The sequence below is a fragment of the Antrostomus carolinensis genome, unplaced genomic scaffold, assembly GCF_000700745.2.
Source record: "Antrostomus carolinensis isolate BGI_N321 unplaced genomic scaffold, ASM70074v2 scaffold53628, whole genome shotgun sequence".
NCBI lineage: Eukaryota > Metazoa > Chordata > Aves > Caprimulgiformes > Caprimulgidae > Antrostomus > Antrostomus carolinensis.
The window spans coordinates 1-21571 of record NW_010333369.1 but is presented as its reverse complement, the minus strand read 5'-3'; the positions used below and the strand labels follow the sequence as shown (position 1 = coordinate 21571).

Sequence of the window (21571 nt, the reverse complement as noted above, 5' to 3'; positions counted from 1 at the left end):
CTCTACAATCTTAAGGACTGAAAAACATAGAAAAGATGCCATAGCACTAAGTCAGGTACTCATGATTTCCTTGTACAGCCACCAGCCATTTCTAACTGAGCTGCCCAACGCACTAGTCAGTCATGTGGGAAATGACACTAGGCAGCTGCAAAATAGGCTAGTGGAACACTAGAGCATAACCACAGACATTCCAAGAGAAACAAGAAGATAATCATGGCAGTGTACAAGCCATGAAGAGATCTGAATTTTAATTCTAAATATAGCTATATATGTTGTTATCCTCTGTCAAACAGAAGATGAACTCAAACTGAAACTTGTTCCAAGATATGTTAATATAATCAGGCACAAAGGAAAACCTGCCACACCAGAGTGAAACAGAATTTTATTTAGTCTAACAAACTAAAAGAGGGATATGAGAACACTATATAAACAGCAGGTGAGAGAACAGGGGACAACACTCATGAGAGATGACAACAATCAAACTATTAAATAAATGAATATGAACAGCCAGAGAGAAACTGATGTAGGAAACCTGAACTGCTGGAACAGAGACCCTGACACATGTAGCATAAAAACCTTGCTAGCTTTAATATGGCATTGGCTTAGTTAATATTGCCATTTGGTTAGTCTATTAAAAAACATAATAGAAAAATGTACAGGCAATCATTAAAACGCCAACAAGTAAAAACTACGCATCCTCCAGATATTTCTTCTTCAGCCTTAATAAAAGCTTTTGAAATGCAAACTTTATGTACTAGAAACACGCACAACAATTAATGCTGCTGCATCATAAGCAGCTTTTTTGTTAGCTAAGTGTGTGAGATCTGGTGCTTCTAATCATTCGTCAAGGAACGACTAATAACTGGACAGGGAAGACGACTCCGATCAGAAAGGACTGATAAACAAACAGTCACTAACAGACTGCACCTGTGCTCATCCTTCATTGTACACCTCCTGATCTACCAAACTTCTGCAGCGCTCTTATTTGGGGGCTTTTCTAATCTCTTGTAAACTGTGCTGACCCAACTATAACCATACAGTCTACGGCAATGCCTGGTTAACTAATAGCTGTATTTCCTGAAAGAGAAGCTCGTTGAGAGACTCGGGCAGGAGAGTGATCTAAGAAGAGAGAGCATAAAAAAGGAGGCGTGTGGGGGGAGCAGAAATTGCTAAATCAGCATGATAAGGAGAACAGGATGAACTATGCCTATCTAGGAGTCTTCCTTTTAACAATATTATCCTCTCACTTTTGCTCACAAGATTTAATCCACTTTAAAGAAGTACGAGTTTAGTATTTGTCTTGTATTCAGCCTATCAGAGGGAACAATTCTGCTTAGTCAGCACACTGTAAATATGCTAAGTCTTTCAGAAAGATTCCTGACAATAAGGCACTTGAGAATTACAGATATGCATGAAGGAATCTGTGCATCCAAGAAAGGACAAGTGGAATTACAGATGTCATTATTTGCTTTACTACAATTACTAAATAATAACCATCCCATATTTCAGAAATAGGAGGTTCCTGTACTTACCAGACTTGGGTTGTAAAAGAAGCAAGTATGTAAATAAGTTTTATTTCTTGGGTCTTTATAAGCATTCTGTCTGTCCTTCAAAAGCCCAATTAAAAAATGCTGATAAAGATTCATGGGTTTTTTACTGTAACTAATATGTGGCATAAATGGACTGGTAATGTACATTTCTTCCCATACTTCAGTTCACACTTTGCTTGAGAAGGATCAGAAACTGCTTTGCATACATTTAAAACTAAATGTAAACACTACGTTTCAAATCCAACTTACCTGCCAAAATTGGCTGGCAAAAACTCAAGAAAAGCATCATTCAGGTACAGCTGCGTTAGGTTTAACAGTTGGGAAAATCCATCTGGAAGCCTATATAGAAAAAAAAAAATGTAGTTCCACTGTTTCAATTATATTCAGGGCATTAAGTCATATTTTCTTAAAAAACAGTATAGTATTGAAGTCCTACATATTGGTAACATTAAAATTAAGGTGGTATCGGAATTTCTACAAAATTGCACTAGATACTTGCTCTCTGTAAATTATTTTGTAAATGTAAATTATCTTAAAAACTATTTTTAAGTACTGAGGACCATAACAACAGACAATAAAAACTATAAACCACAAATGCAGTCTTGCTATGTATTTGTGATCTCCTGACACCTAATGTGGAGGAGGCATTCCTTAGAGACCATAAGAAAAACTAACACCTAAGCAACACCTTTTTTCCCCCACAAGACTTACCTTGCACAAAGTTTGTACCTCTGGCAGTGCTACTTCTGCCAAATTGATTTTGTCACTATCCAAGGTGACAGAGAAATCAACTCCCATAAGCTAAGTTTGAAAAACAGTGGTACAGGCTATAGAGTAAAATTAATTATTATTATTAAGAAAGAAAAAGCTTTTCATATTTCTCTATGTTCACATAGAAGTGATGGACTTAAAAAAGCTGAGAAAGCCACATGGTATAAGGCAGGATTGCCTACAAAGTCTGCTAACTTGGGCAAAATACGTTAATGATATAGCTATACTGCACTGCAGTGCAAAGAGGTTAACAAAGACACTTCTCGGGTAACTCTGCTCCCTGCTTCCAGAGGTTAGCACATGTCTGGGGCAAGTATGAAACTCAGCAGTCTTTGCACAAAATATAAAACATCAAAAAAATTACGAACTTACTTTGAAATTGGATTTACGCTGGCCTCAACAACTGTCAAGACTTTACAGTTTTTTATATTTTCTGGAAACTCCTGTATGCCTGCAAGATACAGGGAGAGGTAGGGAAACAGTCTTAAATTATTAGACTCCATCACAGGCATAAAAATGATGCACACAAAACCCCAAGCCATAAAAACTTTAATTCATTTAGCAACCAGTGGACTGGTTCTCTGATATATCATTTTAGATACAGTTTTCATTAAAGATATACTCTTACGCAGTATCAATTCTTTTACTATCTACTCCTAAAGCATTTCATATTGCAGGTTAGCAGGCAGCTCACCAAGCAGCATTAAAGACACAGTACACTAATAATTCCCACTGCTCATTACCAAATATTAAAGTATCTGTACTTTGTAATGTACTTAATATCAGGTCCCCATTCCCCCCTCTTTCCCCCCCCCAAAAAATAAAAGCATTCATACACATGGTAGAACAACATTTCCGAGAGGATATGTTTGTCAAAAGCATGGCTTGTATGACATCTAGGTGAAATGGTAACAGTACAAATCTTAAAAGTATGTTTACAGCATTCATGTTTCTGAACAGTTGTCCAGAAACGTGACATAAGCTTGCTGTTAGCTTTGTATTATTTGTAGAGAAGGACAAAAACGCTGCAGACACGTCTGAAAATTAAAGCAGTAAGGATCCTTCTCTTTTTCAACGATCATCTGCAGAAATGCTAGAGTGAATTTGCAACCCATATATTTGCCAAATTTGTCAGAAACTGACAAAACAGGCCTTGAAAACATAAGACAGGCACCCATCCCACTAGTAGGAAATCAGTACTGAATGATTCTATTGCCCAAGACTTTCGCCTCAATCTTTACTACACCATAAAAACAAATAAAGCCATGGTTATCACAACTGCAGTTGCTTTTGCACGGTATCACTACATTGTTTTTACACCCTGTGACAGGTATTTTTACTTTAAATAAACTTATCCTAAGTATAACAACCATTCACACTGCAATCCTTCCACCTGGATTAAGAATACAATATTTTTTTCAAGAAAAATCCATACACTAATAAAATAATGTTAGTTAAAAAAACCTGTTTTTTTCAGGTAACAAATCTTAGCTCTTTGTTTTTCAGTTAACTCATGTAATTGTGTCTAGATTAGGTGTGTGGAGAGGGCTGCCTGAACCCAGGGAATGAAATCCCTAAGAAGGAACTGTATTCTGTGGATGCTCGTTTTTAGGCTACTGAAAGCATTAAATTCCATGCTGCTCCAAGCAACATTAACTCTCTTACAGTCCAGCTGCAGAGAGAAAGACAAGGGCAGTGTGTCTTCTCATTGAGATTGGCAAGTGGGACTTGATCATGTCTCTCCATGTACCTGTACCAAGATATGGCAAAGCATCAACTGCTAAATAATGTTTTTACTTACATAAGAAATTACACAATTTTTGATGCTACCTTAGAGTCTGGTTCTTTCGATGTTTACGCAGTAACAATATTCACCTGGTATATTAGGACTTAAGAGATGGCAATGCCACCTGACAAGAAAAGTAGTCACAAAATACATACTTTTGCATTAAGCCATTTGGTGATGTTGCATGGCAAAGTTACTATGCCAACTTTTCCATAAATGCAGCTTCAGGAAAAACACCATTTCTGCCAAAGTAGACTTTAAGGTCTTTCTTGACAGGAACTTTTTTGTCATGGTTGAAAATGCTTTTGATTCATACCAGATGTTGTACTCTGTTATTGAGAAGTGAAAGGCAAGAAAAACATGCTAAGGTAGTTAATTTGGGTGTTTAAATACCTCTAAGTATCATGGATCCTTTTAGGAAATAGTTTGTTGAACTCAAGAACACTAAAATATAGAAGCAGAAGGGACCAGGAGGAATTCAATCATGAACTGTTAATACAGGCCAAGACTTCTGACACTTCTAGTTTCTTACTATGCATGTCCATGTATATGCACAGATATATGAATAAAAGTATAACTTTATGTATATGGCTTCAGCCATGTGAAATTTACTGGGGCTGTGAGTGGAGCTGAAGCAGAAGATGATGACAGGAGATACTGACTCAATTCACTTTATCACTCTCACAGTTCAAAATCAGAACTAAAAAGGTATTACTTATATAATGGTAATGGAGCTTCATTTCTGGAAAGAAGCAATGAAATTTTTCAAGTCCAAAATAGGTTTAAAGAAAGATGAGAAAACTACCATAGAAAGACTAGAAATGTACCTTATCTATTGTTGTCATAACACATTTCCAAGATACTTTATTTAAATATACATGATCTTAATTCCAGTTGTAGCAAGAAGCCTCTTTCACTGAACAAGAATATCTGAACATGCAGATGGAAAGCATCTAACACGAAACAGTATTCTGAGTCATGGCAGCTGAACAAAAATCTAGCACATAAGACATCTGTATAGATCAAGTTATGGATGATTTGCATGAAGTGGTCTCTTCTTTTTACTGCTGATGATGTAATGTTACCTTCTTAAAATAAGTGTCTACATTAACCAGAGTAAACCACTGCTACATACTTCCTTGGAGGCACAACTGTGTTTCAGATTCACTCTGTGCCATTAGTTTTGCTCTCTGAATAACACTGAGAGATTCTCTAAGCTTAGTTTTTCTGAAAGATGGGTCACACTACTGGCCTTGGCTTGGTCCTCGGATGAAAGATTGTTCTGGTCCAACATGTTAAACCTCATGTTTTTAATATTAATATTAGTTTCCACTGCCTGTGTCAAGAATTTTTTGAAGCACAGAAGACTTAAATCTGTGATAACTACATACAAAAAAAACCACAGTACATCCATTAGAGAGGAGAATGTCAATGTAAACTTACTCACAAAAGAACAGCCAAATAAAATATTATCTATCCAAATACAGACATGTTGAATCAGCATGCTTTTGTACATAATCAGAGGACTCTACAGTAGTCTCCTGTTTGACTATGCCTTGGGCAAGAGGCATCAATAGTTTTACCAACAAATTAACAGGAGAAATTCAACTGATATGAGAAAGCTAACAATGAAGGAGCCCATGAAATTAATTTTGCTTCTTCTTAGAGTCAGGATTGTTATGGTACACACCATCTTTACCAAACTCACTCAACTTTTCAGTATGGGTAAATGGCAGCTATCATTCAAGAACAGTAAATTGACAATGACAGCATGAAATATAACTAATATTTATATTACACATTCAGAAGGTAGAAAAAAAAATAGGACACTGCTCCTCTCTACCATGTGATAGGAAGTTGCATTTACTAACTTTGTATACAACAACCTTCAGACACTCACTTTTCCTCAGCTATATGCCTCCTGCATGCTAGAAATATGCAGTTACTTTTGGGTTAGTATTCTTTCAGTTCTCCAACCAAGAAAGCAATTTCAAAAAGCAAGTAAGTAAGAAAAGTAGGTAAGAGGGCAGAGAGACACTGGAGAGAAGGATAAAGGTCTATGAAGAGCACTTTATAAGAAGATCTGTTCCTTGTTTCTTTGTTTTCCATCTATCCTTAGTGTCCAGAATCTTCATCCCCATTAAGGAGGCTCAGCAAATCTTGAAGGTCTCTGTGACCACATCTTTTCACACTCCTTTTGTAACACTGTGCTAATTCATCTATTTGACAGTCACCTGCAGCCTCTACGAACACCCGATCAAATGAGCACAGCAAATTGAGATCCACATTCCTTTCTAAATCTAGGGAGTTTTGGGGGATTTTTTTACTGCTTCGGTTATACACTGATACTCAAAGATTATCGAAGACAGTGCAACAGATTCCTTGAGGGTTACCTAGTCTGATGCAGCCTTATCTCACTTTCCTTGAAAAGCATCATATGGACAGGTTCTTCATCCTGCTGTTTCCTACTTTACAGGGTAACAACCATCACCCCCGACCCATTTCAGTGTGGTAGCTGATTTACAGATCACGCTTACTGTTTTCAAAAAAAAAACCAACAAAAAAACCCCCGAACCAGAGGCCATCACACATGTGGACTATGACCATTTGCAGAGCACAACAGAGGTAAATAAGATTTGCTGGTAATCTTTAATTCTAACCACTAGATCCAAACTGAATTGAGAGCAAAGTTCCTTTTGTAGTGTAGTTTCCCACAGAAGTGAGATTTACGTAACAGCTTTTAGTATTTACTTGTCTGTTCCTTTCTCCCTGTTTTCGCAAATTTTAGGCACTTTTAAACTCATTGGCCAGTTTCTATCAAAATCAACACTTAAAAAAAAAAGGCAGGTGTGCAGGACTGAAAAATTCTTAAGGAAAATTTGGCAGTAAAGTAAGGAAGAGGAATCTAAAGTTCTTGTAAGAACTTAGACTTTAAACTAAGCCAAAAGCAGAAAGCATTCATTATTCAGAACTCTGCTTGGCAAAAACTTGCCAGCTAAACAGCCTAACCTTGAAAGTGGTGTTTAATCACAATCCCAGATCAGCTGTGGCAAATGCTCAAAGGGCATACCAAAAAGGTCATATAGGGATTTTGGGTCAATGGCCACAAATCTGAAGGTAATCAGCCTCAGTTCTGGCTCACATAATGGCTGAAATACAGAATTTCACCTGATCTCTAACTCCCCAAAGAGCAATGATTGTTTTGGCACAGCTCTTCAGAGCAAATGCACACGAATATCCTTCTGTTTAGGCTGGTTTAAGGCAATTTAAGTATAACTGGAGTCCTACTCACCATCTGCAGTAACACTCATCTCCTCTCGTACACAGCACAATCCTTTCCTATTGCTATGGTCAGCATAACTTACAGAGCAGAAGAGGAAACAGGGATGACTTTTTATCTCCATCAGATAAGATTTTTTTCACTCAGAAATACTGGCAATTCTGAATTTACAGAAAATTGTGCAATTCACATCTGCTGCTGGCAGAATGCTCCACAGCAATGGATCCCAGAGCAGACATCCCACTAACACTACTGTTTCAGCCCTGCTACAGATGGGGCCTTGCTCAGAAGTTCATACTCCAATCATGCAGTCATATGTTTCTTCATAATTAGAACTAGTACACCCAGAATTCAGTTACTGAAACCATTACTGCTATACAGCAGTGGCAGTGCCTCCAAATTATGTTCCACTGCTTTTCACACAGAAATGTTTTAACAGGCTTGGCAAAAAAGAAAAAATAAAGTATTGATTCAATTCCTGAAAAGCACAAAGAAAGAAATTCACTAACAAATATGAGACCTCTGGAAGCCATATGGGTGATGTCCCTGAAGGAGTTCAAAGCTAGATCTCTCAGTTTGTGGGGAATGTGGAAAAAAAAAAAAAAAAAAAAATCTCCAAACAACAGGCACAGCAAAAAGTCCTCTTACTGCAAAATAAATGAAAATACAGTCCACTGTGCACCCATCCCACTCTACAACCTTAAAAATATGGAGGACACACAGGCAAACACATAGACTTAGTTTGTATGAATATGAAAGCAACCTTAATTACATACATTCTTCTCTCATTTAATCTATTCATTCTGGTCTCAACTTCTGGGCAAAGAGCTATTAGGACCTGCCTGAAAGCAGCTCCACCATAAAAAAAAAGCAGCTTTTGTTTGTTCTTCCACTCAGGCCTCTGCTACAACTGCCCTTCCAGACAATATGGATTAAACATGGCAATCAGAGTATTTTCAGAGCTCAAGAATGCAGGTTACAACTCTCCCAAAGATTACAAAAAATCTGTTTGCAGAAGCTGGAACTCTAAACTGAAAGCTTAAACTAAACGATCAGTCTGTATTCTTCTATATTTATATAATTTGCTTTAATTTGAATTTCTGCATACCTTCTGAATTAAAAGTAGCACTTTTCATTATTCAAAGTAAGCTGTGTGTTAGAGCCCAGTCAATTCACTGCACAATACTGATCTATCCATCCTTCCTTTTAAACATTTACTCCTTTTTCCAAAATTCTTAGAGGCTCCCTTGCCACAGCCGGTTTCAGATCAACCAGGATCTCAGATTTCCATGAGATGCCTGACTAGGTTGTAGGGCAGCAGTAACACCTTCCTGCTCAGAGCTGGAGTTGCAGCTTGGCACAAGGTGGTACTCAGTACTCCAGTCATTGCCAAGCAGCTTAGGAACCTAAGATAGGCTTACTTAGCAAAAGCCTATCCTTTAAAAAAAAAAAAATTTTTCAAGAGAGAGGAGAAATTATTGCAAATATAATTTCACCTATTTCTGCAAACAGATATCCCAAAGCTTTCAGAACTTGCTATAAGTCACATCAGTTGCTCCTCTTGTACTCTCAGAGTGTCAGAAATGTAAAATTCCTTGCAACTTGGTTGTCCTTCTGTATGAGCATTACAGAAGCCCGGCTTTCTGTCCGTCTCTTACTAAAAGCAAACATATAAGCTTGGAGAATGGTGGAAGAAATCTACCTTTGTTAAGAAGTAAAACTCAGGTTAAATCTATGGCAGATTTATTTTCTTATCATCACAAAACTTGCTCCAGATTTAATAAAACATTAAATTTAATACATTTATATAAGCTTTTTATTCTCTACTCTTTGCACTTTGTTTATACAGACAAGTTCCCTTCCTAGAAAACTTTTTGCTTTTATCAAGAAATCATTAAGAATCTTTAAAAATGTTTACAAAATTCTGAAAACAAACTTCACTGGGTTTCCTGATTTTTCTTTGAAGTGACTTTGCTTGACAAATATCTACTTATAGCTTAGTAAGTAGATTCACCTCTCCATCTTCAATTTACAAAGATTTTTTTCTCCAATTCTACATGCTCTGAAAGTTTAAGTTTCCTTTCCCATTTGTCCTCCCTTTAATGATGGTCACTTGCAGGGCTGTAAAGCCATCACTACACAAGGGGCTCCTTTCTTAAGTTTACACAATGAAAAATGGAAGTTTAATCTTTATTTGGAAGGCTGGTGTTTTTTTGTAAGGGAAAATAAATATTTGTATAGCCCATGTAATGATTAATGTAAAAATGTCAGTCAAGCTACAGATCTGACAGGAACAAGTTAAACAGTGTTTTCACTTAAAAAAAACAGAAAGATCCCCCAGCAAATACGTCCATAGGAAGATTTTTAAGGTTTTCTAATAAATTTTAAAGAAAAAATGTACTCTTATTGGTTGTGAAAACTATTATAATGTAGTTAGATTTACAATAAAATACAGTACTGGCAACATATTTGGTGCTCATTTTGACAACAAGGTGGGTACTTAATTACATACATTTATATAGTATTAAAATATTTATCCACAATTAAGACAAAAGGCTCTTTTGCAGAATAAGTGTCCACACATGGAAAAAGCAGCAGCATTAAGATGTAGACGGCTTTTTTACAGCTTTGAACCCACTACAAATGTGAGTCAAGATCAGTATTTCTAAGGTTTTTGTTTTGACACCACTTGTGAAATTCAAAATGTTAAGTTTTTCATCTAAAAGCTAAAAACTCACACCAATTCTGTGAGGTTCAGACAGTAATGAATCCTTTTTTTATACTGCTATGCTAGCGTCCTGATCTGTCTACATGGATAATGCCACCTCATCACTTTCTCCAACAATAACTTTTGCCTCTAAATTATCAGAGCTGATGCAGGCAGAGAAAACAAGATGATAGTTTAGTGAGTATTTTGTGGGTTTTGGTTTTTTATTCCTTTTATATACATTTTCTGGCACAGCTAGGATACTCCAGCAAGCCCACAAGAGTCTTCCAAGCATTCACCCTCAAACCGGTTGGAAGAACTTCAATTTTTAGAGTAAGGTAACTTTAGGCCGGCTGTAGCTACATTCCTTACACAGTGTAAAGGAGAAGGAGTGTGAGCAGCAAGACTAGTTCCTAAAGACCTTTTCTCAGACTAAAAAAAGGATAGCCAACAATACTGCTTCTTGAAAACATGCCTGACACACTAATTTACACAAACCTAAACATGTCAGTGCAAGGTAAAATGGCAAAATGTGGAACACTAGGAAGGCTGTGGGCAGTAGTTTTGTTCATAATGTTGTCTTGGACAATTACCAAGGTTCAGGTGGTTTTCAACTATGTCTAATGCATGGATGGAGTGTTGTCAAGTCCCCAGAGTAACCTGAAACTGAAGTGTAACATAAACATGTAAAGCTGCTTTACTTTTTCCACACACAACCCCCTGCCCACGCCACCACCCCGAATAGCCTACCATCCTGGGCTGCAAATTCAGTGTTGTTTGTCCAGTCACTTTTGGTTGATACATGATAACTGTCACTCAAAGCACATCCCTTTACAAAAATAAAGGTACATTCTGCCTTTACATGCAAATCCACACCTAAAAATCACATAATTACTTCTGCAATGCCTTTTCTGTGTTAAAAGTTTCTTTTGAGTCTGGGAAGAGATCTGTACTAAACTTCTTTCAGAATTTCAGGTTATGTATATTCAAATTACACATTCAAGACCTTCACTGCATTGAAATTCCATTCTGTTCACATCCTCTCAAATAAACAGATAATTTTATTCTGCAGAGACAGATCCTAATCAGTATCTTTAATAAGACAGACAATATATTTACGAAAAAACACTACAAACACTTGAATAAGAGAACTTCAAATAGAAAAGCAGCTGACATTTAGGATAAATTTATGTCCTCTATATGATAATACATTATACTAAAGCTATAGACTCAATAGTCAGCAGCAGATAAATTATCTTTTATTTTATTTCACTATCATGGATGATATAAAAACCATGCTCCTGTCTGCCCCTCCCCACCCAGTATAAGCTGAGCAACAGCAAATTTACAGCAAGTTATTTTTGTATTCAGGATCTTCCTTTCTTACTTGTCCCTGTGGAAAAAAAAAAAAAAAAAAAAAAAAAAATCACCTTTCTCCCTATTAACTATGAATAATTCTCAATTCCTTAAAAAAACCCCCATATTCCTAAATGGACCAGATGGGCAACATAAGACTAGACAATCTCCTGAATTCTTGTTCTGCCACTCCCCAGATTCTGGCACACAGCAAACTACAGCTAGTTTGCCAAATCAGCAGATGATTTTAAATCACTGAAGAAAACATATTTGATCTAAATCTGCATCTGTTAACAAAATTCTTTAAAATTACTTAAAATAATTTTATAGGCAGATATGCCTAGAGGCAGGCGTGTGGAGTGTGTTTGCTTTCTTGGGTTTAGTTTGTGTATTTTTCCAGGAAGATTCCTTGCAATACCAACTGACAAACTGATACATTTAAATTCGCTGTGACACTGCAGTGAAAGAGAACTACTTCTTAATATCTAAGAGAGTATTGAAGATACCCTTATTTCCAAAACACCATGTTTCTTTTTGTCTAGCTAGTTATCTTCCAATCTTCCTATCTAATCCTGCAAAGGCCTGAATAATACAGAAATTAAAAATTCAATCTTCTTTCACCACCTGCAAGCAAGGAAAACCAGACCATCTTACTGTTTCACACTACACTAACTCCACAGGCACAAGCTGTTGCAAGCCCATTTCCTAAGCTTCCAAGAAAGCCTGATGTCCCAGGCATCCTCATCGTACACTTCAACCTTTCAAATCACTTAATTCTAGAAACCTGTAAAGCTAACTCTTCTGTCCATTTATATACACCATCATACACGGTACATGAACACCTTCCCCTTCTTCAAAGAGGAGGTAAAAATATTTCCTTGTCAGCCTTCCACATTGTCCTAGATGCAAAAAAGCTAAGGCTAGCATCCCAGAGCCATGAGGAAATTATTGTTCCCTAAAAGTTCCCTATTGTTCCCCTGAAAGGGACAGATTCAGGGGTAAAGAGTGGTGTTTTGGGGTTTTCTGGTGGGTGTTTTGTTTGGGTTTTTTTTGTTCCACCCCCTCCACTCCCCCTGTACAACTGTCAATACATAAATGACTTGGCTATAGAGGATTAAGAAATTTTAAATTTTCCTTCAGCTTCACAAATAAAACACTCATTTTTCTACCTAGGTCTTAGATTCTGGATGCTGCAACTGCATTGTGTAGTGTGGAGAAAAGGATGCTGAGGGGTGATCTTATCACTCTCTACAGCTCCCAGAAAGGAGGCCGTAGCGAGGTGGGAGTCTGTCTCTTCTCCCAGGTAACCAGCCATAGGACGCTGCCTCCCACAAGGGAAGGTTCAGGTTAGATATTAGGAAAAATTTCTTCTCTGAAAGAGTGCTCTGACACTGGAAGAGGCTGCCCAGGAAAATGGTGGAGTGACCATCCCTGGAGGTGTTCAAGAAATGCGTAGAGGTAGCACTCAGGGATATGGTTTAGTGGGCATGGTGGTGATGAGTTAATAGTTGGACTGAATGATCTTAGAGGTCTTTTCCAACCTTAATGATCCTGTGATTCTATTTAGGATGTAACCCAGTAGGACTGAGAGAAAAGGGCATCTCTTGATGCTTTCTACAATGTAGGATGTCATTTCCAGTATAGGAATGAAGTTTATTTATTGTATCATTTGTTCAAGTATCTTTGTGACTAGGATATCATTAAGCTTCCAGTGAAAGCTTTGAAGCTGAATCATACCTGGAAAGAAGCAATATAATACCTCTAATATTAAGGTAGCCTTGGGAATCAGGTTAAAATGCCATAAAAGGACAACTTATGTACTCAGTATTAAAAAAAACTAAAGAATTTATTGCCTATTGCCAAGGCTAAAGGCAGTTAAAACTAACTCTCTTCCACTCTTGCTGCACATATAGTAGCAGTTTGGTATTTCGACTACATCTATGCCATAACCTCTTCAGTAGCCATGAATAATATATTCAAGACTAAATGCTTGTACAGATAACCGTTGGAGGCTTGTACTCCATTGCTCAGCTCATTCCTTGAAACGTACATCACTTCACACCAAGACTAGATACAGTGACAGAGAAGGAGTCAAATGAAGACTACTAAACAAAAGCCGCACCCTGTCTGGCTCAAGAAGGCCCAATAACAGCAGCCTGGACACACACTGGGAGCATACAGGGAAACATGCATGTTCCTGGCTTTCTGTACTTCACTAAATCTTCCCTCGGCTTCTGCTTTTGGTCACTGTTGGAGACAGCACACTAGACTAGATGAATCCTTGTTCTGATTAAATATTTTAAAATATGCTTAAGTATCCACATTTGCACATCTACCATGTCTCTGTTACACAGTTTTATATATTGCATATATGAAGTGAGATACATTTAAATCTGCAATTAAAAAGGCAAAACCTTTTAGGAGCTATTAAAACATCACAAAGATCACTTTCTTGGACTAATACCTTTTATGTCACAAATCTTCTACCTTGAAGAAGGTCTGCAATTTTGATCCTTCATCTAAACATCAAATATTATTTGAACACACATATATATTTATGTACTTCTTCTTGGAAAGCTGGATGGTCTCCTGTGCAACAGGTCTCCCTCTGTAAGCCAGACTCCACAATTCATGAGGTAACTTGAACACATTTTAAAGCTGAAGTGTCATTCTTCATTTTTGTATCAGCTCTTTAGAAAATTACTTACTTGTCTTCCATCAATACATTCAATTATGTCTATGCCACAAACAGCTAAACTACCTTACATGAAAATCCTATTTCATGTATGCTGGTATTTGAAAACTAAAGTCTAACTACCTACACTTCTAAATTGCAACCTTGAAAACTAAATACATACTTGATCTGAAGGCATCTGCACTCCATGATTTAGCTCCATCCACGTCAGAAGACAACACTTATGGTATATTAATATTACAAGAGAAATACAAGGCCTATTACCTTCACTTGCCATAACCACAGGAACCTGAAAAACACACTCTATTTTAGAATTTGGCACCTCTCATCATCCTGCACTAAGATTGCTGACTAAACTCCAGTCATTTATTTTATTTTTTAAAATTAAGGGAAAACAACCCCTGTGCTTCCCACAAAGTCCACTGCTTCCGCACTGTATTCTGTCAATATCTAACAAAGAAAAAGGAGCAATTAAAGATTTTGATCAGTGCTGCTAGTCCTGGGAAACTATTAAACCCCCTCCTATTTACAGACACACATCAGAACAATTGTGGACAGTGGGAAACTGAGCAGTAAATTCTTACCAAGACAAAAGTAGACACAAGGGAAGAGAATAGGCTTGCAGCTGTCAAGAGAAAAATGTTCCGTGGTTGCAACAGTGGACAGGGAAACAGAAAGGGAAAGGCACTTAAGCCAAGAAAGTGAAGTCTCAAATGATACCAAATTTATTACAGAATAAACAGCAATATTTCTTACCTCACCCAACAGGGATCAAGAGGGATCCTGATCTGTTTTTTTGAGTTTTACAGAGCTTTCAGGAGTAGTGGGAGACAAGCTGTCCCAATTTAAAAAATCATGTGACCTCAGAACTATTTCTGATGTGCAACATTAGGCAGAGAAGCTATTAAACTGTGATAAGACTTAGAACAGGCACATGATAACAGCTGAAATAAGCTTGTGTCCTGTCATTTCTCTGAAAGGTGTTAAAAACAAAACAATCCATAGAAAACAGAGCTTCACATTTTACTGGGAGAGCATGTTGTTCAGCTACTGCATCCTTAAATTCTTTATATGCCTCAGAGGAACAAGTGCTCTTTCAGCAGCCTCTGAAGGCTTAGCTAAAGGTTACGCCATTTTGGACAGACAAGTAACTCTCTAGCTGGTAAGTGACCAGCTGCCCATTTACGTACATAAACTAAGGGGTTTGCCAGCACCAGAACTCAAATGCCCTTTTGCTGCTTTTAAGTCTTCTGCATTGAGAACTTGTGTTGGAAACAGTTAATCCTTTCAACAGTTCAGTCTAGGACAAAAAGATGATTCTTTCTCTGTTATGTGTCATTATGAAAGTTTAGGACCAGTGTTCTTTAAAGACTATTAATCCACTTGTACGAGGAACAGAGCAGTGACAGTCAGGTCAATTTATCACACTAAATGCTGCTTTCATTAGGCAGAAATAATGAAAGTAACAGTAAGTACGGACTGGGCTACAACGGACAATCAAGGAGAATGCCAACACCTCAACAACTGGAATATTTTCTTAATAAAGCTGAACTTACTAAACTCTGTGGAGTCACAATTAGCTAGCTGTCCAAATAAAGCAATGAATTTAACATTATAAAATCTTTGACATATTTATGTAATTCTTATTTTCAAATAAGATTTCAAGGAGAGGTCCTCTTACTTTGAATTAGTAAGACAAGACTATTATATCCTTATCAATTAGCAGGACTGAACTTTTATTTTCCTCTCAAATTAGCCAGTCTGATGACGATAAAAGTTATTTCAATTTCCTCACAGTTGCACACATCTGCCAGATTGCCAAAGCAGCACCATTAATAAAACCCCATATATAAAACTTGGCTGACAACATTTCATAATTTATAAAAGGCTGACTCACACAGAATGACAGATTTTTAACAAGTCAAACAAGTGAACCAGTCATTGTCCATAGACGCTTTCCCCATGCGACAGAGGTTACCATCCCCAGGGCAGGACAGCAAAGCAGTCAAGTCTTACTACAGTCTTCAGACAGCTCATTAAAATATCCTGAAAACAATTTTAATATGAAACAAAGCAAAACAACAGAATCCAGCAAAATTTTACAAATTCTTGTGCAAACTCTCTTCAGTATAGTGAAACATGAGGAAAGCCACTAAAAGCAATATATTTGAGAATATGTATTTTGAGAGAATATAAAATACTTTACAATATCAGTTTTCAGAAATTAATCTTGAAGTACAAACCAACCAATTTGAGAGATACAATTAATTATCACAATCAGACCATAAAAGAGCATTTTTTTAATGTTAAGCAATGATTTAGTGTAGTAATTTAAAATTTACTAGCTGTGTAGCTTCTAGAAATTGTACTTTCATTAGCGTCTCTGTATAGTCAATGATGATTTGCCTTTTAGTTACCCCAATATAGTAAGTGAAGTGACTTACCATTCTTGCTGACATCCAGTTCCCTGAGATTAATGAGATTTGCAATGGATGCTGGCAATGTGGTTAGATCATTGTCTGGCAAACTCAGCTTGTGCAGAGACTGACAGTTAAAAAGTTGCTATTGAAACAAAGAAAAAAGTGAATGTGACTTTCTCTTAGTTTGCTCTATATAGCTTTTGTTTTTAATCCCTTTAAACTTCTGACCTCACAGCTTGAAGGCCAGACTATTTAGCAACTTTGACTAGAAAAATTTTATTTAACTAATTTTATTCAAAATTAACTAAGTTTGCAATGCTTAGGAAAGCAAAAAACTGCACACAGTCACAACAAGACAGCAGCTATGCTTAACACTTCCTACCAATTCCTTCTAGTATCTCAGAAATTGTGACCTGTAATTACACAGTCCTGCAAACATTGCGAAATATTTTCCGCAATATACCAGATACCCCAGAAGCAATTACAATTTCTCAAAAAAAACCCAAACAAAAAACCCCAACGAACCAAACAAAAAAAAACACAAAACCCCAACAAACAAACAAACAAAAAAGCCACAACCAAAAAAGACAGATGGCTTTTTTAAAGTCAGATAGTTCTGGAACACAGGATTAGAATAGGTATTGATCTTCTCTAAAAGTTTAAATTTTATTCTGTTATACCTTACAATATTTTTTCCCCTTCTATGCTTCCTAGCTCAAGTACGCAAAAATCCAGCAATATTATGATGAAAATCAGTGAAAGTTTGATCTAAGGATATAGAAACTCTTATGCATACATGAATTCTAATTTGTATCAAATATTAGTGTAGAGACAGATCTCTTCATACATAAAATGCAAGGTACCTTGAGATTCCTACAAGCTGACAAAATAGGGCAAGTAATATTAGTGTAATGGAAGAAAAACCCTCAAATACCTAGGAAGCAGACATATAGTACAAAATAAATATCTGTAAGAAAGTGGTTGAAATGGTTCATCTGAAAAATTTATGATGAATATTCATTTCCCAACAATTTTGGATAAGGTAATTCATAAATACCAGGACTTCGTGTTCTTTTCTTTAGGAATTCTAAGAAAATATTATACAAAACCAAGAGGTCTTCTATGACGAAAAAAATGATTCCAATCAACATCATAGCAACGGCCTCTAGTTCAACAAAATTTCTTGGGTCCCTCTCAATTAAGAGGCTGCTATTTCAACCACAGATTGGTGAACAAACCCCATTCACGTGACATTTGTATATACCAGCCCAGAACAAAAGCAGATACAAATTAGCAAGATGGACTGTTCAAGGAATGAGCTTTAACATCCCTACTGACTATTCATGCACCTTTTAGAACTAGTCAGTATCATTATGGCTTTGAGGAGTTACAAGTTACTTAATATAGTGGAAACAGAACTTTGATGAGCTCAGGTGTTCTGGAGCCATTCCTTTATTTCAGTACTTCAAGCAAGAATATATACTTAAAACTCATCTCTGAAAACAATATCTGGACTCTTTGAATCATTAGAAATGTCACCGATTATTCAGGTGAAAGCAAATGCAGCACAAGGAATTGCAAGATCCCTAAAGAAAAATGGGAGGGAGGCGAGTTTTGTATGGGGTTGATTTTGTAGTTGTTCCTTTTGTTGTTTTTCTTTTTTAATGTTTGCATATTCAGTGATTAAGCAGATCACCATTACTGTTAATAAGCACTAGAAGTCATACAATTAAGGACTACTTTACTGCAGAATTCCAATTTCTCCCCAACAGCAGACTGAGAGGGAAAACTAAAACTGCTACAATTTGAGCTTTTCAGCTCAAATGTACATTATGGCCAAAATAATGACCAAATTACTTAAAAGCTGAAAAGAATGCTTAACTTTTCAAAAATAAGCCTATAAGGATGACTTATTATAATGTACAAACACATTAATACGAAGCAAGCATAGGCTGTTACAGGTACCTGCAGTTCACCAAAGAAAAGCTAAAAGAAACAAAACATAAATGTTCAGTCTTTCTAATCGCACAGATAATTTAAACTTAGACTAGACCAAGGCAAATGGTAGACTGCTCACCTTGCAGTTTACTCACATATCAAAACTGGACTTCATATAGGAACTGACTAATGACATCAAATGTCATGTAACAGAAAAGGAAGACAAAACAGTCTAACTGCTCCTACTGGTCTAAAATGCCAACATTCATCCATTTGATCACTACAGTACAATCTTCCTTCCTCTTTCAAGATTACTAAAAGGAATTTTTTAGAGAACTATGAGTTTGGAAAATGTTTATTTAGTTCTTACAATTCTGGAAACAGGAATTTAACACAAGAAGAGTTCAGAATTTTTCCTCTTTTTTGGCTAAGAAAGGTATTTTGTTCTGTTTTTTAGGCATTCAATTTTATTCTTCTCCAATAAAGAATGAGAGACAGGAATGAAGTTGTGAAATCATGTGAAAAAAACCTCAAAGGTGGATACACAGTCCTTCAAAGAAAGCTACTAAAACTTAAAGTTACTAACCCTAGAGTAAAGAAATATCTGCTTGGGAAGAGACAAGACAAAAAAAAGTGGTAATTCTAAACTGTGACAGACTTTGACAAAATGTCTAGTATTTACTTGTATGTTACCAGCTCTATTCAATGTACAAATACAGATTTTCATTGATGGTTTCTCAGGAGCATTTAAGGTTGGATTTTTCAAAAGCACTCAGCTGGTTTAAGTTAGCTTTACTGGAATCCAGAACTTCTGATAACTGCCAAGTTACTATCCTGAAATTGTTTAATTTCCTTATTTCTTTCATTTATCTTTAAAAAAAATCCAAACCAGCAAAATCTGAAGTGGTTATAGTAGATTTTTTTTGAAAGTTTGCTAAGTATCCTATAGTCATCCTGTGTGACAGCAAAGATTTGCATACAACTGTGACAAAAGATTTTAAATATTAAGTCTTTCATCTAACTACTAAGTTTTAAATTCCACCACGAGAAAACCTAGTACGGGAAACAAGTCTATTGCAATTATAATTTTTCACTTCTCAAAAGTCTCATTTGCAAAAATTTTCACTCCTTTATCCTGTAGTATACTGCTATTTCAGCTTGCAGTTTGTCTTCAGAATTCAGAAGAAACAACAAATATTAATTTCTATAATAATGATGTAATCAAAGTGCCATTCCAGCTCTCTAGTTTTTGAACTTAAGTAGTCTTGAGATACTTCAGAAATTCTCTTCTAGTCACACGCCAAGGAAGAAAGCAGGAGGACTTAAAGAGAACAGATACTTTGGATTGTAGCTATCTTTTGCGGGCAGAGATCTGAACAAGCCATTAATCTTGCTTCTTCCAATCTTCATATGTTATCAGAGATTCAAAACAATGCCACAATTTGTTGAACACAGTTAGTCACTATGAGCAGACACTGCCACAGAAATAAATTAGCCAGCCTCTTCTGCTATGTACCTCTCTTGGGCTGGATCAGTTGCTTAAGCAGTTTCATCCCAATTCATGCAGCAAACTAGTCAAGCTGGAACACATAAATATTCCTTCTACCAGGGCTGCTTCTTGTGGGACCAATATTTACATAAAAATATTTGGCAAACTGCAGCCTAAAAGCTGAAGTGGGAAGCTAGACACTATCAGCTTCTACAATGCTATGAAGTAACAAAGTTAATAAATTTAGCTAAAAGGAAAACCACCCAACATACCTTTGGAAGCTCTTCAATCTGATTAGCATCTAAATAGAGTTCTTCCAAGGTCTTTTCAAAAGTAAAAATCTCCTTAGGCACCTGTTCCAGGCTGCAGTGAGAATAGTCAAGCGTAGTGACTGTTTCCTCCTCTCCACGCAGACAGCGGCATGGCACCAGCCGCACAAACAAATTTCGCTTTGTGGTCATCTTCAGGCACTGTAAAACACAAATTATTTGATTTAAAAACCAGGACAACTTCAGAAATACTCATGTGCACAGCTTCTCAAACTTCCACTGGCTGCTAAATACTTGTCAAAGAAAGAAGTGCATACATATGTGTGTGAATACACATATATGAGAGAGAGGGGGAAGAGAGAATATTTCTTTTATTTTAAAACACAATAGATCAGTAGTGGCATTAAATGGGATTAAAGCAGATCCCAGAAGATGGAAGTCAACATTTAGCCTGTAACTTGTCACCTGCTAACACAGTCCTACATTGCAGAGAAGCAGAGAATTTTGAAGCAGCAGTTCTGAAGCGTCAACTGTTTTTTTAATAACAGAGCTCATCCCTACCTTTAAAAAGGTTACTGGGATGACTATATTTTCACTTAATACAATAAAATCCACTCTCTAAGGATTCTTAATATGTAGCTATAGGAAAGTTGGGGGTTTTTTAATTAATAAGATTCAATTCCTGTACCTTAATTCCAAATCCCTCATTTAAACACAGAATACAACAAAAAAACCCCAGTGTGGTTTCTACCAACTATTTTGTTTTAAAAGGAAAGAAGTGACAACTTTTTGTAACTCCATTCAGTTTGGAAAACTTCAACACATCTTGTTGTGCACACTGGAACTAAGGAAACTTTACCTTGCTATGGAAATGTATCCTTCTTTCTTTAAACTCAGTCACTGCTACAGTAGTCTCCTCTCCTTTCCATGGCTTCTACAATATTCTTACTCAGTAGGAGAGAGCAAATCTAAAAGGTGTAAAATTACTAGCTGATTACTGACAGCATACACCAGCCATGTTCTGCCTCGTTGCTCCTCAACACAAGCACAAGTTTAGGTCTCTTTCCTCTAATTCGCAATGACTTTTCACCACATTCAGAAAAAATAATCTTCAAAATGTCACCTCAAGTTTCAGGTTTGGCTGAAATCAGATGACAGACTCAACCATTTTTCAGAAAGGACCAATGTGTGTAGATGAACAACATGACCATGTAAGCTTCATTTCCTCAGGAAATTGGTCTAAAAATGCATACTTTTCCAAACCAGCACTGAGTATTTATTTTCTCAAATTGCCAATGCTCCAAATTAAA

The 21571-nt window shown here is 36.5% G+C and overlaps 1 protein-coding gene across 1 annotated transcript in view; it reads right to left on the bottom strand.

Annotated features, from left to right (window-relative positions):
• The window catches only part of LOC104529494 (erbin-like), a gene marked incomplete at its 3' end in the record, with an annotated part of 24116 nt that extends 3654 nt beyond the window's left edge, over positions 1-20462 (bottom strand). Inside the window, exons 1-4 of the mRNA XM_010173827.2 lie at positions 20265-20462; positions 16590-16707; positions 2694-2772; positions 1800-1889 (exon numbers count right to left, since the gene is read on the bottom strand). Coding sequence (XP_010172129.1) covers positions 1800-1889; positions 2694-2772; positions 16590-16707; positions 20265-20453 — 476 coding nt within the window. The remainder of the gene's footprint in view (positions 1-1799; positions 1890-2693; positions 2773-16589; positions 16708-20264) is intronic.
• Between the last annotated feature and the right edge of the window lie 1109 nt (positions 20463-21571).